The 15,738-nt window shown below is 42.0% G+C and overlaps 1 protein-coding gene across 10 annotated transcripts; it reads left to right on the top strand.

Moving 5' to 3' along the window:
- The first annotated feature begins 2,286 nt into the window (after positions 1-2,286).
- On the top strand, positions 2,287-15,475 carry GJA3 (gap junction protein alpha 3). Of its 10 annotated transcripts, none has more exons than XM_038150525.1 (5): positions 2,287-2,422; positions 3,824-3,901; positions 4,114-4,212; positions 8,809-10,317; positions 13,206-15,475. In XM_038150525.1, the coding sequence occupies exons 4-5, from the start codon at positions 8,826-8,828 to the stop codon at positions 13,340-13,342; spliced, it is 1,629 nt and encodes a 542-aa protein (XP_038006453.1). In that variant the 5' UTR covers positions 2,287-2,422; positions 3,824-3,901; positions 4,114-4,212; positions 8,809-8,825; the 3' UTR covers positions 13,343-15,475. The 10 variants fall into 10 exon arrangements, with proteins under 10 accessions (XP_038006453.1, XP_038006416.1, XP_038006463.1 ...); XM_038150488.1 differs by having other exon boundaries at positions 4,004-4,212; XM_038150506.1 differs by lacking the exon at positions 2,287-2,422 and having other exon boundaries at positions 2,823-3,901; positions 4,114-4,201.
- The last annotated feature ends 263 nt before the right edge of the window (positions 15,476-15,738 follow it).

Below are 15,738 nucleotides of genomic sequence, written 5' to 3'. Positions count from 1 at the left end.
ATTGTATGAACCCAGAGGGGAATTCTTGGAAAGGAAATTGTTAGCAAATGGCTGTAGTCCCATGACAGGCAGGCACTGCATCAGCTTCTCCTAGTTTGAAATGTGGATTCTATCATAAAAACCTTCTGTGGCACTACTGAAAGGATACTCTAGAATCTCACTGCCCTCCTGAGTAAGAATATCTTTCTTAAAAAAACAGGTGCCAAGGCCAGCTTGTACAGAGAGTGGGAAATACCACTAGAAACTTCCAGAGAGTGAAAAAGCCATCAGAGAAACACCCAATGCTTCATGCTCTTAGAACTTATGAGCTGAGAGACTTCACTGCATGATGAAAGTTTTAATGTTAGGAATTACTGCAGCTGCTGGGATTTCATCCTGTACCCTAACACAGCCTCTCATGCCCCAACACTTCAGGATCAACCCTGTGACATACAGTCATGGCAGCACTGTGTTTCAGATATATCACCCATCTCTCAACATTCATTTGTCCTTGTGCCACCTCTAGTGCTTAGGGTCAGTAGAGATCTTCCTCTCTAGTGCTTTCAGCTGAAATATTTATAGGGACTAACCAAGCAGCGCAAGAATACAAGAACATGGGCATGGTTGGATTCAGATTCTAAACAGTTCTCTCTTGCACACAGCTCCTCAGAGTGTGTCAAAATTTTTACTGGATTTTTTTTTTTTTTTTTACTAAGTAAAGCCTTGGGAATGACTGGTGTGGTTCTGTTTACTCTTCTTTGTAGAGAATCAAGAGAAACTTGTAGGTTACTGCTAAAGAGTTGTTGAGTCATCATGTCACTTTAAGTCATTCTTTCGTAGAACCATAGGATGGTTTGGGTTGGAAGGAACCTTAAAGATCACCTAGTTCCAAGTCCCCCGGCCAAGGGCAGGGACACCTTCTACTAGACCATGTTGCTTGTGGCCCCATCCAGCCTGGCCTTGAACACTTCTGGGGATGGGGCATCTACAACTTATCTGTGCAACCTGTTCCCATTGACTCACCACCCTCGCACTGAAGACTTTCTTCCTAAAATCTAATCTAAACCTACCCCTTTTCAGTTTCCCCCTTGTCCAGTCACTACATTCCCTTGTATCAAGTTCCTCTCTGGCTTTCTTGTAGGCCCATTTAGGAACTGGAAGCCTGCTGTACCGTCTCCTTAGACCCCTTTCTCCAGGCTGAACAGCCCCAACTCTCTCAGCCTGTCTTTATAGCAGAGGTGCTCCAGCGCCCTGACCATCTTCATGGCCCTCCTCTGGACTCACTCCAACAGATCCACATCCTTCTTATGGTGGGGGCCCCTTGAGTTGGGTGCAGCACTCCAGGTGGGGTGTGATGAGAGTGGAACCGCAGGGGAGAAATCACCTCCCTCGACCTGCTTTGAGCAGAACCACCTCCCACTCTGGATTACATGCTGTCCAGGCTGTGTGGCTGTTTTCTTTCCCTGGGGCAACACTACAGAACACACAAAAGCCTAACAAAAATATAGGCAATAGTAATATTTTTGAGTACTTACGCTGAAAATTTCAAGAGCTACTTTTAAATAATAACTTTCAGAAAAGTGACAACTGATCTCTGGTTTTGGGGGTTTTTGGTTTTTTCTTTTTCCAAAAGTTCTGTGCACAACAGCTTGATAGCTAATCCTGACTGAAGAGGGGTCTGAGAGAAAGAAAAAAGGGGTTGGCAGTCCTTTGGGGGGTTTTTCATGCAGGACACACAGGCACCACCTGCAAAGTTTGTCTGCTCTCAGAGAGAAAAACCCCTCGTTTTGGTGAAGAAGCGGTTCGGTTGGTTTTGGTTTTTTTTTTCCCCTTTTGCTCAGGTATCTCTGACACCTGACGGAGGGCGGTGCATTGGGCGGCCGGGGCGAGGCGCCCTCCGAGCGCGGTGCCGGGGCGCGGCGCGTCCCGCGGGCGGCGGCGCCGAGCGGGCAGCGGCTCCCGCGGCGCTGCCTCCGCCGGAGCCCGGCGGGGCGGGGCGCGGTTTCTCACGCTTCTATCCCCAGCGGGAAATAAACTCTTTAATTCCCCAGGAAATCCCGCGGAGGTGGGATGGGTCATCTGCACAGTGACAAACATTTTAAAATCCAGGGAGACAATCCGCTCGGAGCCTCCCGGGTGAGGAGGGGGGCTGCCGGCCCGTCCCGTGTGAAGCCGCGGCGGGAGGCGGGGAGGGGAGGGCAGAGGGAGGGCCGGGTGCCCGGGGGCTGCGGCCAGAGGTGCCGGCGGCGGGCGGGGAGCGCGGGCAGCAGCAGGCAGGGCGCTGGGCACGGGCTCCCGGCGCCCCCCGCCGCTTCTGCCACAGCCCAGCCGAGTTTGGGGGCGCCTCTTCCCCCCGCCTAAACGGCCTATGCGCCATCTCCGCCCGGACTCTTCCGAAGGAGTCGCGCCCTTGCTGCTTTCAAAAGCCTTCCTCCCGCCGAGCGTAAGTAGAGCGGCCCCGGGCTGCCCCGCTCGCCTCCGGGCACGGACGCGCCGCCGGCACAGGGGACGCGGCCGCGGGCACGCCGGGGGCGGGAGCCTGCCCGGGGCCTCTGCCCGCTCGCCGTGTCCCCCGGCCGTGGGATGGGCGCCAGGGAAGGGCAGGGCGGGGCCGAGCCTGCTCGTCCTACTGAGGAGGAGTCGTGGCGGGGGCCCTACTACTGTGAACACCTTCCTGAGGGACCCTGGCGCGAGTGTCCCTCTGCTCCTGCCGCGCCGAGGGAACCGTCTGCTGGCAGCGGCGCTCGCAGATGGGACGGTAACTGAGCCCTGGTGTGGCAGGGAGAAGTGTCCAGACCTCACCACGTACCTCAGAAGATGCAGTGGAGGACAAAATAACAAATGTTAATATCCAGGATGGTTATGTAGGCACGTGTAATATCTTCCTTAAAAGTTGCCACTAGCCTGTGAATTGCATTTCAAGCCAGTTTTCACTTGGAGTAAAGTTAAGTCTTAAATATTAAGCAGAGTAATTTCTTTCAGTGTTGTAAGTGGTGCTGCACAGAATGATGGAATTCTCAAGCATAACCCGAGATGGTTCCAGGGTTCCACTGACACTGATCAACTTTCAGTAGAAAGAACACTTTCTACTGATAGTGGGGAAAACGGCCGGGTGGCCTCCCTGCGTTGACCTCACTGTTCACATCTTTGGTCCGAGAGTTACCAAAACATGCCAGTTACTCACTTTTTCACTTAGGACTCACAAGTGATGCAAAGTATGGAGATGAATAAATATTCTTGGGAAGGTATGAAGCTTGATGAAGTAAAAATTTGCCAGTGTTATAAGCAAAAAAGTTGTTTCATTTTGTCTTTTTTTCTCCTGTAGGCGAAAAATTTTTGGGCTCACTGCTGACTCACTGAAGAAATCATATAAGCCTGGCATGTTATTAGAAATCCTTAGCGTGTTAGGTCTTTAAAATACTGACATAGATATGAAGAATAAATTGAACTGAGTAGTCAGAGATACTAGAGGTATTTACCTCCTTTATTTAAAGGTTAATGAGAGAATCCTACTGGAACATTTTAGAATTAAACTAGAAAAAATTTAAATTGTTTCTATAGTAAAAAAGTGTACTTTGGGGAGTTTGAAGAGGGTCTCCCTTGCAGTTACTTTAACTTGCCTGAAGTCCTCTCAGACAGATACTCAAATGTTGGAGTCCCTGCTTCTCCGCAGTGAAAAAAGGGTCTTGAGTCTTTGAATTCCAGAACGGCTCATCTTTCCTTTGTATATCTGGGGTGGGGGGCGGGACGCTCCTCACGGTGCAGTTTTTAGATCTGTGTGGCTGATGGCATGTGGGCACCTGACAGCTCTGTCTCATTCATGCTTCACTCACTCGGGATGTAGGACTGTTGCCCTCATGCTCCACGGCTGTTCCGCAGTCCCCCGGTAGCTCCACACCCTTCACACCTTTCAGCTTTACTGGTAAGTCACTGTCTTTTCCTTCCCACGTAGAGCTCTAAGATGGCATTTGAATATTCTGGGGGAGAAAAGCGGTTGCTTTTTGTTCCTGTTTTCCTCCTGCAGTGAATGAACCAGGGCAGGGGCTCCAGCAGGGAAGAGGGGAGTTTAACAGGTGGGGTGCAGCTCTCCTCCTGGTCTCAGCCCTGCACTCCTCGCGCTTTTCCTTTACTCAGGCCAAACTTTCACTCAGAGGTCAAGTGGAGTCAAGAAGTCTAAAGAAGTTTTGCCTGGGCTTTAAAGAGGAGACTCCATAGCAGTAAAGTAAGTTCAAGGTAATAACAAGATCAGTTAAGGAATTAATTTTTACCAAGTGTTTAAAATACAATCAGAGTGGTGGTAGATATGTCTGAAAGTATGACACTGGGAGCATGAAGAAAGGTATTTTTCAAATCCTTGTTTAAACAAGTTTATAAAATGAACTGTGAAACCTCTATTGTGATTTATGAAACACTCACCATTGTGTTTCATATACATTTACATGGCCAAATGCCATTAAGTTTCGCTGGAAATTATAGTAGCTCATACTGTGCCTGCACATATGCCTGTTTGTCTGGAATTGCATGGTCATGCTGCAGACTTTCTGCAGGATGACTGCTTTTGTCTCATTTAAGTTAGCAGAGTTAAGAACCTGGTAGTGGTGGAGATTTCTGATTGTTTGGTGTAAAAACAAAGTAAATATTGCAAGTTGCTTTAACAGTTTCGAGGGGTTTTTTTTGTCATACTGCTTTATAAAATAGATATAATTTTAAAGAAAAAATCTAAATCCCAAGTTTTTAGACTGTCATGAGAAATTAAAGGAAATGTGGGCTGAATTTAAGAAATTATATTCAGGCAAGGATATCTGTTAAGTTTCTAAATATTTATTATGGGACATTTTTTGGATGTACCAATGTAATGAAATCATAAATGCATCAAGTGTCATAATCTGGTAATGTATGTAGTATAGCTGTATACTTATTTGTGTTCATATGTGTATGCAAATACATAAACGTGTACATGTTTGAGTAAATTTATAAATAATAAAATGTCAGATTTTGCACACCTAGTGCACAAAGTTATGAACCTCTTCAGTGACATCATCAGAAATAAAAATAACTGGAAAGTTTGTCGATGTCACATTATAATTATTCTTCTCCTGCAGATAGATAGATATGACATTGCAGCTTCTAAAATTTATTCTCACTTGCTTGTTCTCTTTGCTACGTGCAAAGTGTGTTTGTGCATGTACTAAACTAGTAATTAATAACACAACATTGATTCTTAAGTGCCATGCAAAATTTTATGAATGTCCATTTTCAGTGTGGTCTCAAAGGAATGATTTTCTAATACAAGAAATACAATACAACAAAATACACCAAATAATACAAGACTCCCAGTTCTTATTAAATGATACAAAGGTTCATGAAGTCCTTGCTTTTCATACTGTTGAATTAGATTGTTTTCTGAGAGAGATTCTTGTCATTCCCTTGTGGGTATTCATGGACGTAATGAAATGCAGATAAAGATGTTTCATTTCTTAATCTGCATTTTTTTCCAAGCACAAAAAGAAAAAATGTCTCCTTTCACAATCCATATTGAAGATTAGGTCTTAAGAGTTGCCTGTCTCTGTAGCACTGAAAGTAATACTATACAGTTGAATTTTATATAGTACTGCAAAAGCAAGCTTGGGATATTCTCAGCTTAAATACTGAGTTGTGGCCGTTTAAATTTAGTCATAGGTATTCTTGAACTCACAAGGGAAAAATCAAATATTCTCTGAGCTTTGTGAACTTTCTGTTTTCATTTAATGTGATTTAATAATGATTTGTATCAAGGCACCCCTTTGCAGTTGTTGGTGTGATTTTTGGATGTGTTACATTGGCCTTAAGAATTGCTTACTGAAGAATGTATTGACAGTGAAAAAAGACACAGGACGTGGATTTCTGGGAACTCTCCAGCCAGTGGAGATGTGTAACTTTGGAGATTTGTAACATTTGGAAAAAACATCCTTCCAGTATTTATGTACTATGGACAAGACACATTTGTGGTGAAGGCGACAGTTGCTGCAATTCATGGATGTACACTGAGTTTTTTCACCTCTGTGCAGTTGAGATGCTGTGGTGTGCAGAATGAATTTGCACTCTGATACACAGAAATAAATATTTTAGCTAATGTAAGCACTAAAATAGCTTTTTTATGTGTATCCTCTGAGAAGTGCATTGTGTCATGTCTTTGGTGTCCTGAATGAACTCAGCCTGGGCGTTGCTGACCTGTAGTAAAAAGAAAAAAAATCTTGAGTAGTATTAGTGATTGGAGAATGATTAAGTTAGATGGATTTATTATTTGTCATATTTAGGTTCTAAAAATGTTTAATGTTCTTCTGTTAACCACTAGATAAATCCTCAGAAAAGCATAAAATGTCCTGTTTTTATTGTAGACATCATTGCCTGCTCAGTACCTGAGCTGCCTATTTTGTTTTATCTGGATGGAAAATAAAGAGTGAGGCAGAGAGGACTGAACTGAGAGGCACAGAATAATGTAAAGTGTAGCAGAGAAAGGAAATATTGAACTTGGATTTATGCTAAGCTTCTTTAATCCATCACATATAACATTATTTATTTTTCTTTTTCTACATTTTCCCACTCATAATGAGAACATGCCCGAACAACAGTTTAGTTCTGTTCAAAGCTGGAACTAAACTGGGTATATCTTCAAATGACTTTGATTAAAAAAAAAAAAAATTAGTTACTGCTGTAAAAATTATTATTTGTCAAGATTAAAATTACTTAACCATCCAAAATATTTTAAACCTTGTAACATTAAGATGGATGGTTAAATTTTAAAGTAATATAAACATTTTAAATTAAGACTATAAAAATACTATAACAAAATTTATTCAGCTTTGGGCTACTGTTTAAGAGGAGAAAAAAATACGTTCTTCAAAAAGAATCTGAATGTATTTTCAAAAAAATGTTTCAGGACAGGGAACATACATACACAAAATCAGTGTTTTGTAGGTAGTATCGTTTCTGGTTTATCCTGTTATATTGGAAAAAGAATTCACTTAAAGAGAATACATTTTTGAAGAGTATCAAATATGTATTTTTAGGGGGAGTTTGTATTAAATTAATTCTGTGTGATGAAAAATGAGTTAGTATACCAGGATCTATAGAACTGTAAAATACTAATGGGTGTGTTGTTGCTTTTTGTGTGGAAGCATACTGCTCTGCAGTTATAACTATTTTGTTGCCTCACAGTAAAATCAAGTTATAAAAAAATTAATTTCACTTCTTTCATTGCCTAACTAAAAGCCTGAAAGAAGTTCAGGATAGACTTGGAAATACTTATTTTGGAAAACCAGGGACATAATTGATGGAAATTACATTCATATAATGATGAGAATAGTACACTTCTTCAATAGTAAATTCCTAGCTGTAGTGGTGAACACCTTTTTTCCCTCAGGAATTGTAACACACCCAGGTGTTTGGATAAGAAATATAAGCATAGTAAGATGTAATCAAGTTATATATTAAAAATATTCTAAGATTTTTAAACAGATTTTAAAGAAGATAATTACTTTCTGATAGTTGGGGGTTTTTTTTGGTATGCAAATTGTTAAATCTGAATTACAATTATGATACAAGTATTTCTGAAAGTATTGAAGTTAGCTGAAAGCAAATTTTTAAATTTTGTTTTTAGTTGAAGGTTGACATATAAAATATAGGAGTGAGTTTATTAGGGGAATGAATTGTACTTATATATAATCCAGTATTACATACAATCCAGTTAGGAACAGGCCAAGGATAAGAGAAGTGATACCAGGAGATTTCTCTTGTTTCTCAATTGGAGGAAGCTTGTGAGGAATCTGATATTAAAAAAAAATCTCGCACTTTATGCCTTTCCAAATCAGCAATTGTGTCTCTGCCTAGAATTGGACTTGGGAGGCCCATCATGCATGAATTGGTGGAAACTGCTGAGAATATATGCCAGTTATTTGTCACAGAAATAAGGTCATAGGATGTGAATCTGTTTTTTTCCAAGAAAATCTCTTTATTATAGTTGCTGAAGTGACCTTGAGTTTGTTGTTTTGTTTTGCTTTGTTTTGTTTTGTTTTAATGATGTTGCAGTAGGTATGGTTCAGTAACATCAAATGCCAGGACAGTAGGGCAAATAGCACAGAAACCTTTTCACCATTCCTTGCTGAATTTCTCATTCTTCCCAATATTTAAAGTTATTAAAATGTTGGGTTTTTTTTAATAAATAAAAAAATTCAAATATGATTAGGCTTTGAGAGCATGCTTGTTGAGTTGTACAAGTTCCAAAATTCAACTGTAAATTCCATAGGTTTTGAGTAATTATTTTTCTGTGTTTGTAAGTTTGAAAATAGCATAGACCTATTACTAACTTTCAGATTGCTGGAGTATATAACAATATAATTATTAGAGTTAGGCAAACTTTGCATCACACTCTGGATACCAGTGCAGTTGCATTAAGAGTAGCATTATTGTGTTTAATTAATCTGGTTTCTACCTGTTCTTTTCTAAATAAAAGCAGGAGCAGGTAGAGCCGTCTCAGACAAAGGAAACAGAATGAATGCTTTTAAAAATATTTAAATTCTGTAGAAAATCTAACTTACAAATCCTTCTTGCCAGTTGTGTATAGGCCTGTATGGGCTCTGTGAGAGCATTTTAGGCATCTCCCTTCTGTGCTCACCAAAGCCCATGGTTGCGTGGTCGCAGGGTTACCTAGTTCTTAATGTATGTGTGCAGTATTCTGCAAAAGCAAGATAAGAAATGTCATTTGTCGAGGATCAATCTGTTCTGCCCCAGCGTTGTGCAATTACAAGGTGTTTTAACGTTGTTCTAATTGCTCTGATGTTCTTGTTGTAGGTTAGAAATCTGAAACAATGGGTGACTGGAGCTTTCTGGGGAGACTGTTAGAGAACGCGCAGGAGCACTCCACGGTTATTGGCAAGGTTTGGCTGACGGTACTGTTTATCTTCAGGATCCTGGTGCTGGGGGCTGCTGCTGAGGAGGTCTGGGGAGACGAGCAGTCGGACTTTACATGCAACACTCAGCAACCTGGTTGTGAAAATGTTTGCTATGACAAAGCCTTCCCCATTTCTCACATCCGCTTCTGGGTGCTGCAGATCATTTTTGTCTCCACTCCAACCCTCATCTACCTGGGCCATGTCCTGCACATTGTACGCATGGAGGAGAAGAGGAAAGAGAAAGAGGAGCTGAAAAAGAAGGGAAGCAGCAAAGATGGCAACTACCCAGTAGCAGCAGCATCTGGCAGCGGTGGTGGAGGAGGCAGCAATAATGTCAAAGATCAATCTATTGTCAAAAGGGGGAAGGAGAAGCTCCCAATCCGTGATGAACGTGGCAGAATCCGTATGGGGGGTGCCTTGCTCCGTACCTATGTCTTCAATATCATATTCAAGACACTGTTCGAGGTGGGCTTCATTGTGGGCCAGTACTTCCTATATGGCTTTGAGCTAAAGCCGGTCTACCAGTGCAGCCGCTCACCTTGTCCACACACTGTGGACTGCTTCATCTCAAGGCCCACTGAGAAGACAATCTTCATCATCTTCATGTTGGTGGTGGCCTCAGTCTCCCTGCTGCTGAACATGCTTGAGATATATCACTTGGGGTGGAAGAAGCTTAAGCAGGGCATGACGAGCCAGTACATCCTAGAGATGCCTGTCGCAACGATGACACCAGTCATGGTAACAGGGGAGTCCAAACCTGTTTCTCTGCCGCCACCAGCACCACCTGTGGTGGTCACGACTGCCACGCCAGCCCCTGTTTTGCCTGACACCCGTGCTGTCACACCGCTGCTGGCCCCAGTGACCATGGCATCATACTATGCTACAGCTGCTCCGAGACCACGGCCCCCCTCCAACACGACGTCCATGGCAAGCTACCCTGCTGCTCCACAAGTTCCTGAGGAGAGGCACCGTGCTGTGACTCCCACGCCCATCTCCACTCCCGTCACCATTCCGACCCCCATCCCCACGCCCACGCCAGCCGTCATCAACTACTTCAACAGCAGCAGCCGTGCCCTGACATCCGAGCAGAACTGGGTCAACATGGCAGCTGAGCATCAGGGGAAGGTTTCCTCCAGCTCAGCGGGCTCCTCTACCCCCAGCAGCGTCCGGCATCCCCTTCCCGAGCAGGAAGAGCCACTGGAGCAGCTACTCCCACCCCCGGCCGTGCTGCCCATTGCCGCAGCCAACAGCGGCAGCAGCACCAGCCTGAGCGGGGTGAGCGGCAGCAAGTGGGATGTGGAGGGCGAGGTGGAGCTGTCGGGGGCACGGCCCGTCTCGGCGGCCTGCACCACGGTGGAGATGCACGAGCCACCGCTGCTCGTAGACACGCGGCGCCTGAGCAGGGCCAGTAAGTCGAGCAGCTGCAGAGCCCGGTCAGACGACCTGGCCGTGTAAGGCGGTCACCCCTGCTCGGGGGAGCAGGTGCTGGAAGGCGGAATGGGCAGGGGAGCTGCCTGGGGAGGCCAGGCCTGGCGTGGGTGAGGAGGCCTGGGCTTCAAACTTAGACGCTTGCTGTTTTTGCACTCTGTGAGTTGTAGTGGGGAAAATTATCAACATTTTCTAATAGGTCAGGGGTGACCGAAGCGCAGCCCGTGGGCCAGGGGACCAGTCCCGCTTTCCTTCATGTTCACAGCAGATCCCTCAAGGGCAGCCGTAGGGGAGGCCTGCACAGAAAACAGGTGGCAATGGTAGCTGGTCGTGTGCCCTGAGGCTTTCATCTGAGAAAAATGGTAATATCTCCGGTGCCCGTGCACCTGTTATCTCCCTCTTGCCCTTGCTTTCACTTCAGCTCTTTCCCAGGAGCTCTACATGAGCAGATGCAATGACTTACTTTCTTCCTCTGAAATCTTACGTAGCCCTATGGCAAACATCAGGGTGGTATATTGCCTCCTGGCACCTGTTGTGTCTACGGACCAACTTGCCATATTAAAGGTAACTCAGTTTCTTCCATATATAACATGCCCTATGAAGCCTTTGTGTTCATGGCAAGTCACCGATGCGGTCCTTGGCCAGGCAAAGTTTAGGGAACCCCTGGAATAGATTTTTTGAGGTTCTTCTTTCCATAATTTTTTTTTTTACTCTTGACCTCTTAGGAAGTGTTCAGTTTGGCCTTCTATCCGGTGTTTGCCAACCATGACCACACCATGTTTATCAGCCTGCAAATATGTTTGAGCATGTTTGACTATAATTTTAGCTGACTTCTAAAATTGCTTACAGGAGGACAGGAATTCAAACCACACCTCGGAAATTATTACACAGAACAATTTCTCTTCAGAAAGCAAGGATTATGATTTCAATACACTGTGGCTCCATACATTGCCCGTGGACAAACAATTAGGATAAAGTACAGCTCTGCATTTTAGACTATCAGATATCAGCATAAGTTTGTTGGAAAAATGCTTTTTAGAAGTGTACTTGAGTGCTTATTTTTAGGTATTTGAACATTTTGAGAATAATCTGTAGGTTTACAGTTACTTGACTGTGTACTTAATAATTTTAGTTTGATCTTTGATCTTACAAGAAAATGTAAGAGGAAAAAACTTACTAATGGTGACATTTCCAAAGCAATATTGTTTCTTGTTGTGTACCCTTTAACATCAATCTGTAGTGTCTTTACGTCAGTGAAAACAGACTTAGATAATACTGTATTGCAGAAAAAGTGGCTAAAATATCTGGGCAATGTGGTGGCTGAGGGGTCTATCCTGATTTGACTAAAGTCACTTTCAGAATTCCATTTAATTTAACAAGGAGCAAGATTTGGGAATGGATCTTGCAGGCCTTATTCAAGCAAGACTAACATTCACATGAAGTTTTGGGAGCCAGAAGAAATTTAGATTTTGGGCTTTAGAAAAGACATTGGAATCCTGCTTTTGAAAAATGTGTGTGTCCCTTAAAAATGGGTGAAGGAAAGTACTAGGTTTTTTTTTTCCTAAGGTGCATCTTTCCTTTCAACAGGCTCTGTCCTTTATTCCCTCCTAAACAAGATGTTAGAATTCTGTGTGCCTTAATAGGCTCAGGAGAGTTTCAGTACAAAAGGAATACAGAATTAAGCCCAGCTTCTGTTCTAAGCAAAATCCAAAAGAACTAAAGTTTGGAGTCAGTCCTATTGCTGCTATAAATGGAATGTATTGTAACTGGAAAAGAGCAATCAAACACACTGGGATAACTCTTTGCATCTTCAAAGTGTTTGGCCTGGCAGTGCAGTCCTTACTCAGGCAAAGCAGGGTCAACCTGTAGCAAGTAGTTAACATTACCAGTTATTTCTGCTGTTAAATGTTTTCCTGAGTGTGTTTATTTTATTCAACAGTCAAAATATATTCCCACCACTCAAAATTAAACATTTTTGCTGCTTTCTGAGTAGTCACAATGAGCTTCTCGTGATCAGAAGCACTGTTCCACAACCTTTGGGCATGTTGTCTCATGACTTCCTTGTCCTGCTTGTGTTGAACCAGGTGAGGAGTTGTCCTTCTGCTGCCATGGATCTTAACGGCAGCCACTGCATTAAAAGTTGATGTGTAGTAGTACAATAAAGATATTTATTATTAAGTATTCAGCTTCAGGCATGCTCTCATGGATTTTCTGTATGATAAGCCATAAAAACCCATTCTACAAGAAAACTGAAAGCCAAGTTCTGCTTTCTATTGAATCTGTGCAACTATGCTAAACATAGACTAAAGTTGATGAAGTTGCCTAGATGTAAACAAAGGCAGAGATTAAGATTCAAAATTTTTAGATTTACTAGCATCTATAGTAGCAGTTTTGTAAGTTTTGATAAATGCCAGCTAACTACATTGCTGAAATAATGCAATATATGCATCTCTGTGTTTTAGTACATTGGAGTTTATGGGCTACGTTTTCCTTTGTTCTATGCTTCTGAAGAACGAAGTCAAAGTCTTTCTGGAGTGTATTTATATAAACCAGACCACCTGGAATGTGTGCTTTTTTATGTCACTTCCTGAGAGCAAAACTGATGATGTTTGATGGGGCTCTGCATCTTGCAGCCCTTACTTTAGTCCTACCCTCACAGAGTGTGTCCTGCAGGATTGCATCCATATTGTATATAAAAAATAGTAAGAGAGATATATTTAACTTAGGGTCAACTGAGACCTAGGCTGACCTTTTCAAGTTAATGTGTGTGGTTAGACCTGCAGAACATTCAGATGCTTTTGTGGAATATATGGTATTTTCAGCCAGAGTAACTACTGGAAAGCTCTAAAAGATGGTTTTTCCTGTTAGGTGAAGCTCGGGGGGAGAAATGTAACTCTATTGCAACCCCTAAGAGAAGTCTGAGAGAGCAGCCTCTGCATCCAGGCAGTCCTGGTCTGAGAAAGCAAAGCTACAACTCACAGGTTGCGCTTTTAAGATCAGCTTAAGTTCCATCACGTAACTATGCAGCGTCAAGCCTCTTCATTGCCTCAGTTTCATTTGGAGTCCAGTAACTGTTTCTTCATTTAAGCCCAGGTAACTGTTTTGGCACAAACTCCTCCTTAGTGCTTACAACTGCTTGTAGTTGCTGCATCACATCTGGATTCAGATTTGTTGAAAGAAAAATCTTGCTGGTGTGGCGGATTTTGAGGACTTTAATCTTTACTCATGAACGATCACTGAATTCAGCATCCTGTGAGTCAAGTGTCTAATTCCATACAGAATTCTGCAGTTCTAGAAAATATGTACAAACATGAACTTGCAGAATAGAGACTATTGGCAAAAATTATCTGCTGATTTCTAAGTCATTGACTCTTTCCTGTTAATTAATTACAAAGTTTCATGGGAACTGGAAGGAGGTGATATCCTGATTTAGCCCAGTCGTGTGGCTGTTCAAACCACAATTCTGAAAGACCTCAACTGCGCAGCTAAGATATAAAACCAGTAGGTAAGTTATCACAAAAGCAGAAGTCAGAACAGAATCATGCCTGATATTAAGCAGACTGAAAAAAACAACCTACTAATTTTTGCTCTTTGAGTAGAATAATTGTGGGAAGACTTGTTCTCTCTCTTACTTGAAGTTAAAAAATGTGCTGAGGTAAACTACGGAAAAGAAAATTGAAAAAAGATAATTCTTTGAACAAGTTACCAGGTGTATGATGTACTACTCTTTTTGCAGTATATATGTTGCTCAGCAAGGCACTTAGAGCTGATTAAATGTCTGACATTTTGCAGCTCTTAAGATTATTTTATGGTATGAATACATAAGTGTAGGATCAGTAAAATAATAAAAGTGAGCTTTAAAAATCAGATCACTATTTAGGTCCTTTTTTGGTTAGTCATGGGACCACCTCCTCAGCTGCTTCAAACTGTTGTATTCCACTGAGTTCATGTGCGTAACAGCAGTCTGCAGGAGCAGAGTGTTGAGCCCCCAGGTCTTTTTGTTTTGTTCAGATGCTAACACCATGGATTTGAACAGGGTTGTTTTTTTGTTTTTTTTTTTTTAATTCCAAATGTTTTAGTTTGATTCTTCTTCTGAAAAGTGTGCTCTTATAATTTTGATTTTCTGAAGTTTACATTCAGTTTTTGATTTCAGATTGCACATTTGGATGAAATAAACTGCATTCTAAGTTTACATTTGTATAAGAAGTAAAAGAATGACTCTGCCAACGTGTTAAACATGAGAGAAATGTCTTACTGTAACACAGGAACTCTTCAGACATAAGGCAGTACCATTAAATTTAACCTGATCACTGATGCATAGTATCAGCTTTCTCTGCATAATTAAAATATGGACATTGGATATATAGGGAGCACACCATGGAAGAAATGTTTTTCATCATGAATTTAATTATTGCCAAATAAACTAAGGTTCACTGTTGTTCATATTCCTTCCTGTGTGTTTAGAGCTTCAATGACGAAAATTAGCCGTGACGTATGTCCTTTACCAGGAAAATTTACAGCCTGGTTTAAAATTCCAAACAAAGTACTTATGAATAAACACTGCACTGTTACACTGTGGAAGATTTTACAAAAAATAAATAAAATGTTTTGCTTTCTAGGCAAAAATAGGATTCTGAGCCTGCAAATACAATTTCATGCAAGTTATTTTAACTTTTGCAAATAAGACCATTAAAGGCAGTGAGACTATTTGCATAAACTAAAACCACTGATGTATTAAAGAAATTGTAGATTTGCATTTAAAGTTTGCTGTAAGATGCCAATCTAATTCTAGAGTTTTCAGTTCTTGAAGAGTTATGCAAGATGTGTGAGCATATTTTAAGGTGGAGAGTACATTGCTATTTGCATTGCCACTGTTTCTCACAGTTAAAGGGTTCTAAAGCATAAAAAAGCTTACTCAGAACTTTCTTGTTGCTTTCAGATGTTTGTCTTTTACATAACAGAATCTGACAAAAAACATAGCAAGTTTTCTGGGCAATCAGGAACTTGTAGTAACAATAAAACCAGCAAACAGTACTGTCTTCAGAGAAGTGCCTTGTATATTAAATTCTGTAAGAAGCAAGTTGATGTAAACATTAATTTACCTCATATGTTTACAAAATTGTGACTAAATAAACTTTTTGTACCACAGCATTGTCTCTTCTAGATTAAATTTTCATGGTTGTGTAGATGATGTTTTAAAATACTAATGTGACAGAAGAGTTAGCTCCCTCTCTTTATTCACTTACATTGCTGCTTCCCTTCATCCTCTGAAGTGCTCACTGAGCTGCATCTCTTGAAAAACTGGATGCTGAAACCTGTCTCCATGCAGAACTCCCAGTGGCTTCAAAGGAGGTTCACAGTCCAGAAGACATGTGGGAACAAGACCCACTTGAGCATGTGC

This window comes from Motacilla alba, chromosome 1, assembly GCF_015832195.1.
Source record: "Motacilla alba alba isolate MOTALB_02 chromosome 1, Motacilla_alba_V1.0_pri, whole genome shotgun sequence".
Taxonomy (NCBI): domain Eukaryota; kingdom Metazoa; phylum Chordata; class Aves; order Passeriformes; family Motacillidae; genus Motacilla; species Motacilla alba.
This window is presented reverse-complemented; position numbering and strand designations above follow the sequence as displayed.

Excerpts from the sequence above, each read along its gene's own strand:
- GJA3 (XM_038150525.1), top strand. The coding sequence starts at position 8,826 with ATGGGTGACTGGAGCTTTCTGGGGAGACTGTTAGAGAACGCGCAGGAG. Across the intron at positions 10,318-13,205 it reads GCGGCGCCTGAGCAGGGCCA|GTGAAGCTCGGGGGGAGAAA; the intron begins GTAAGTCGAGCA and ends TTTTCCTGTTAG.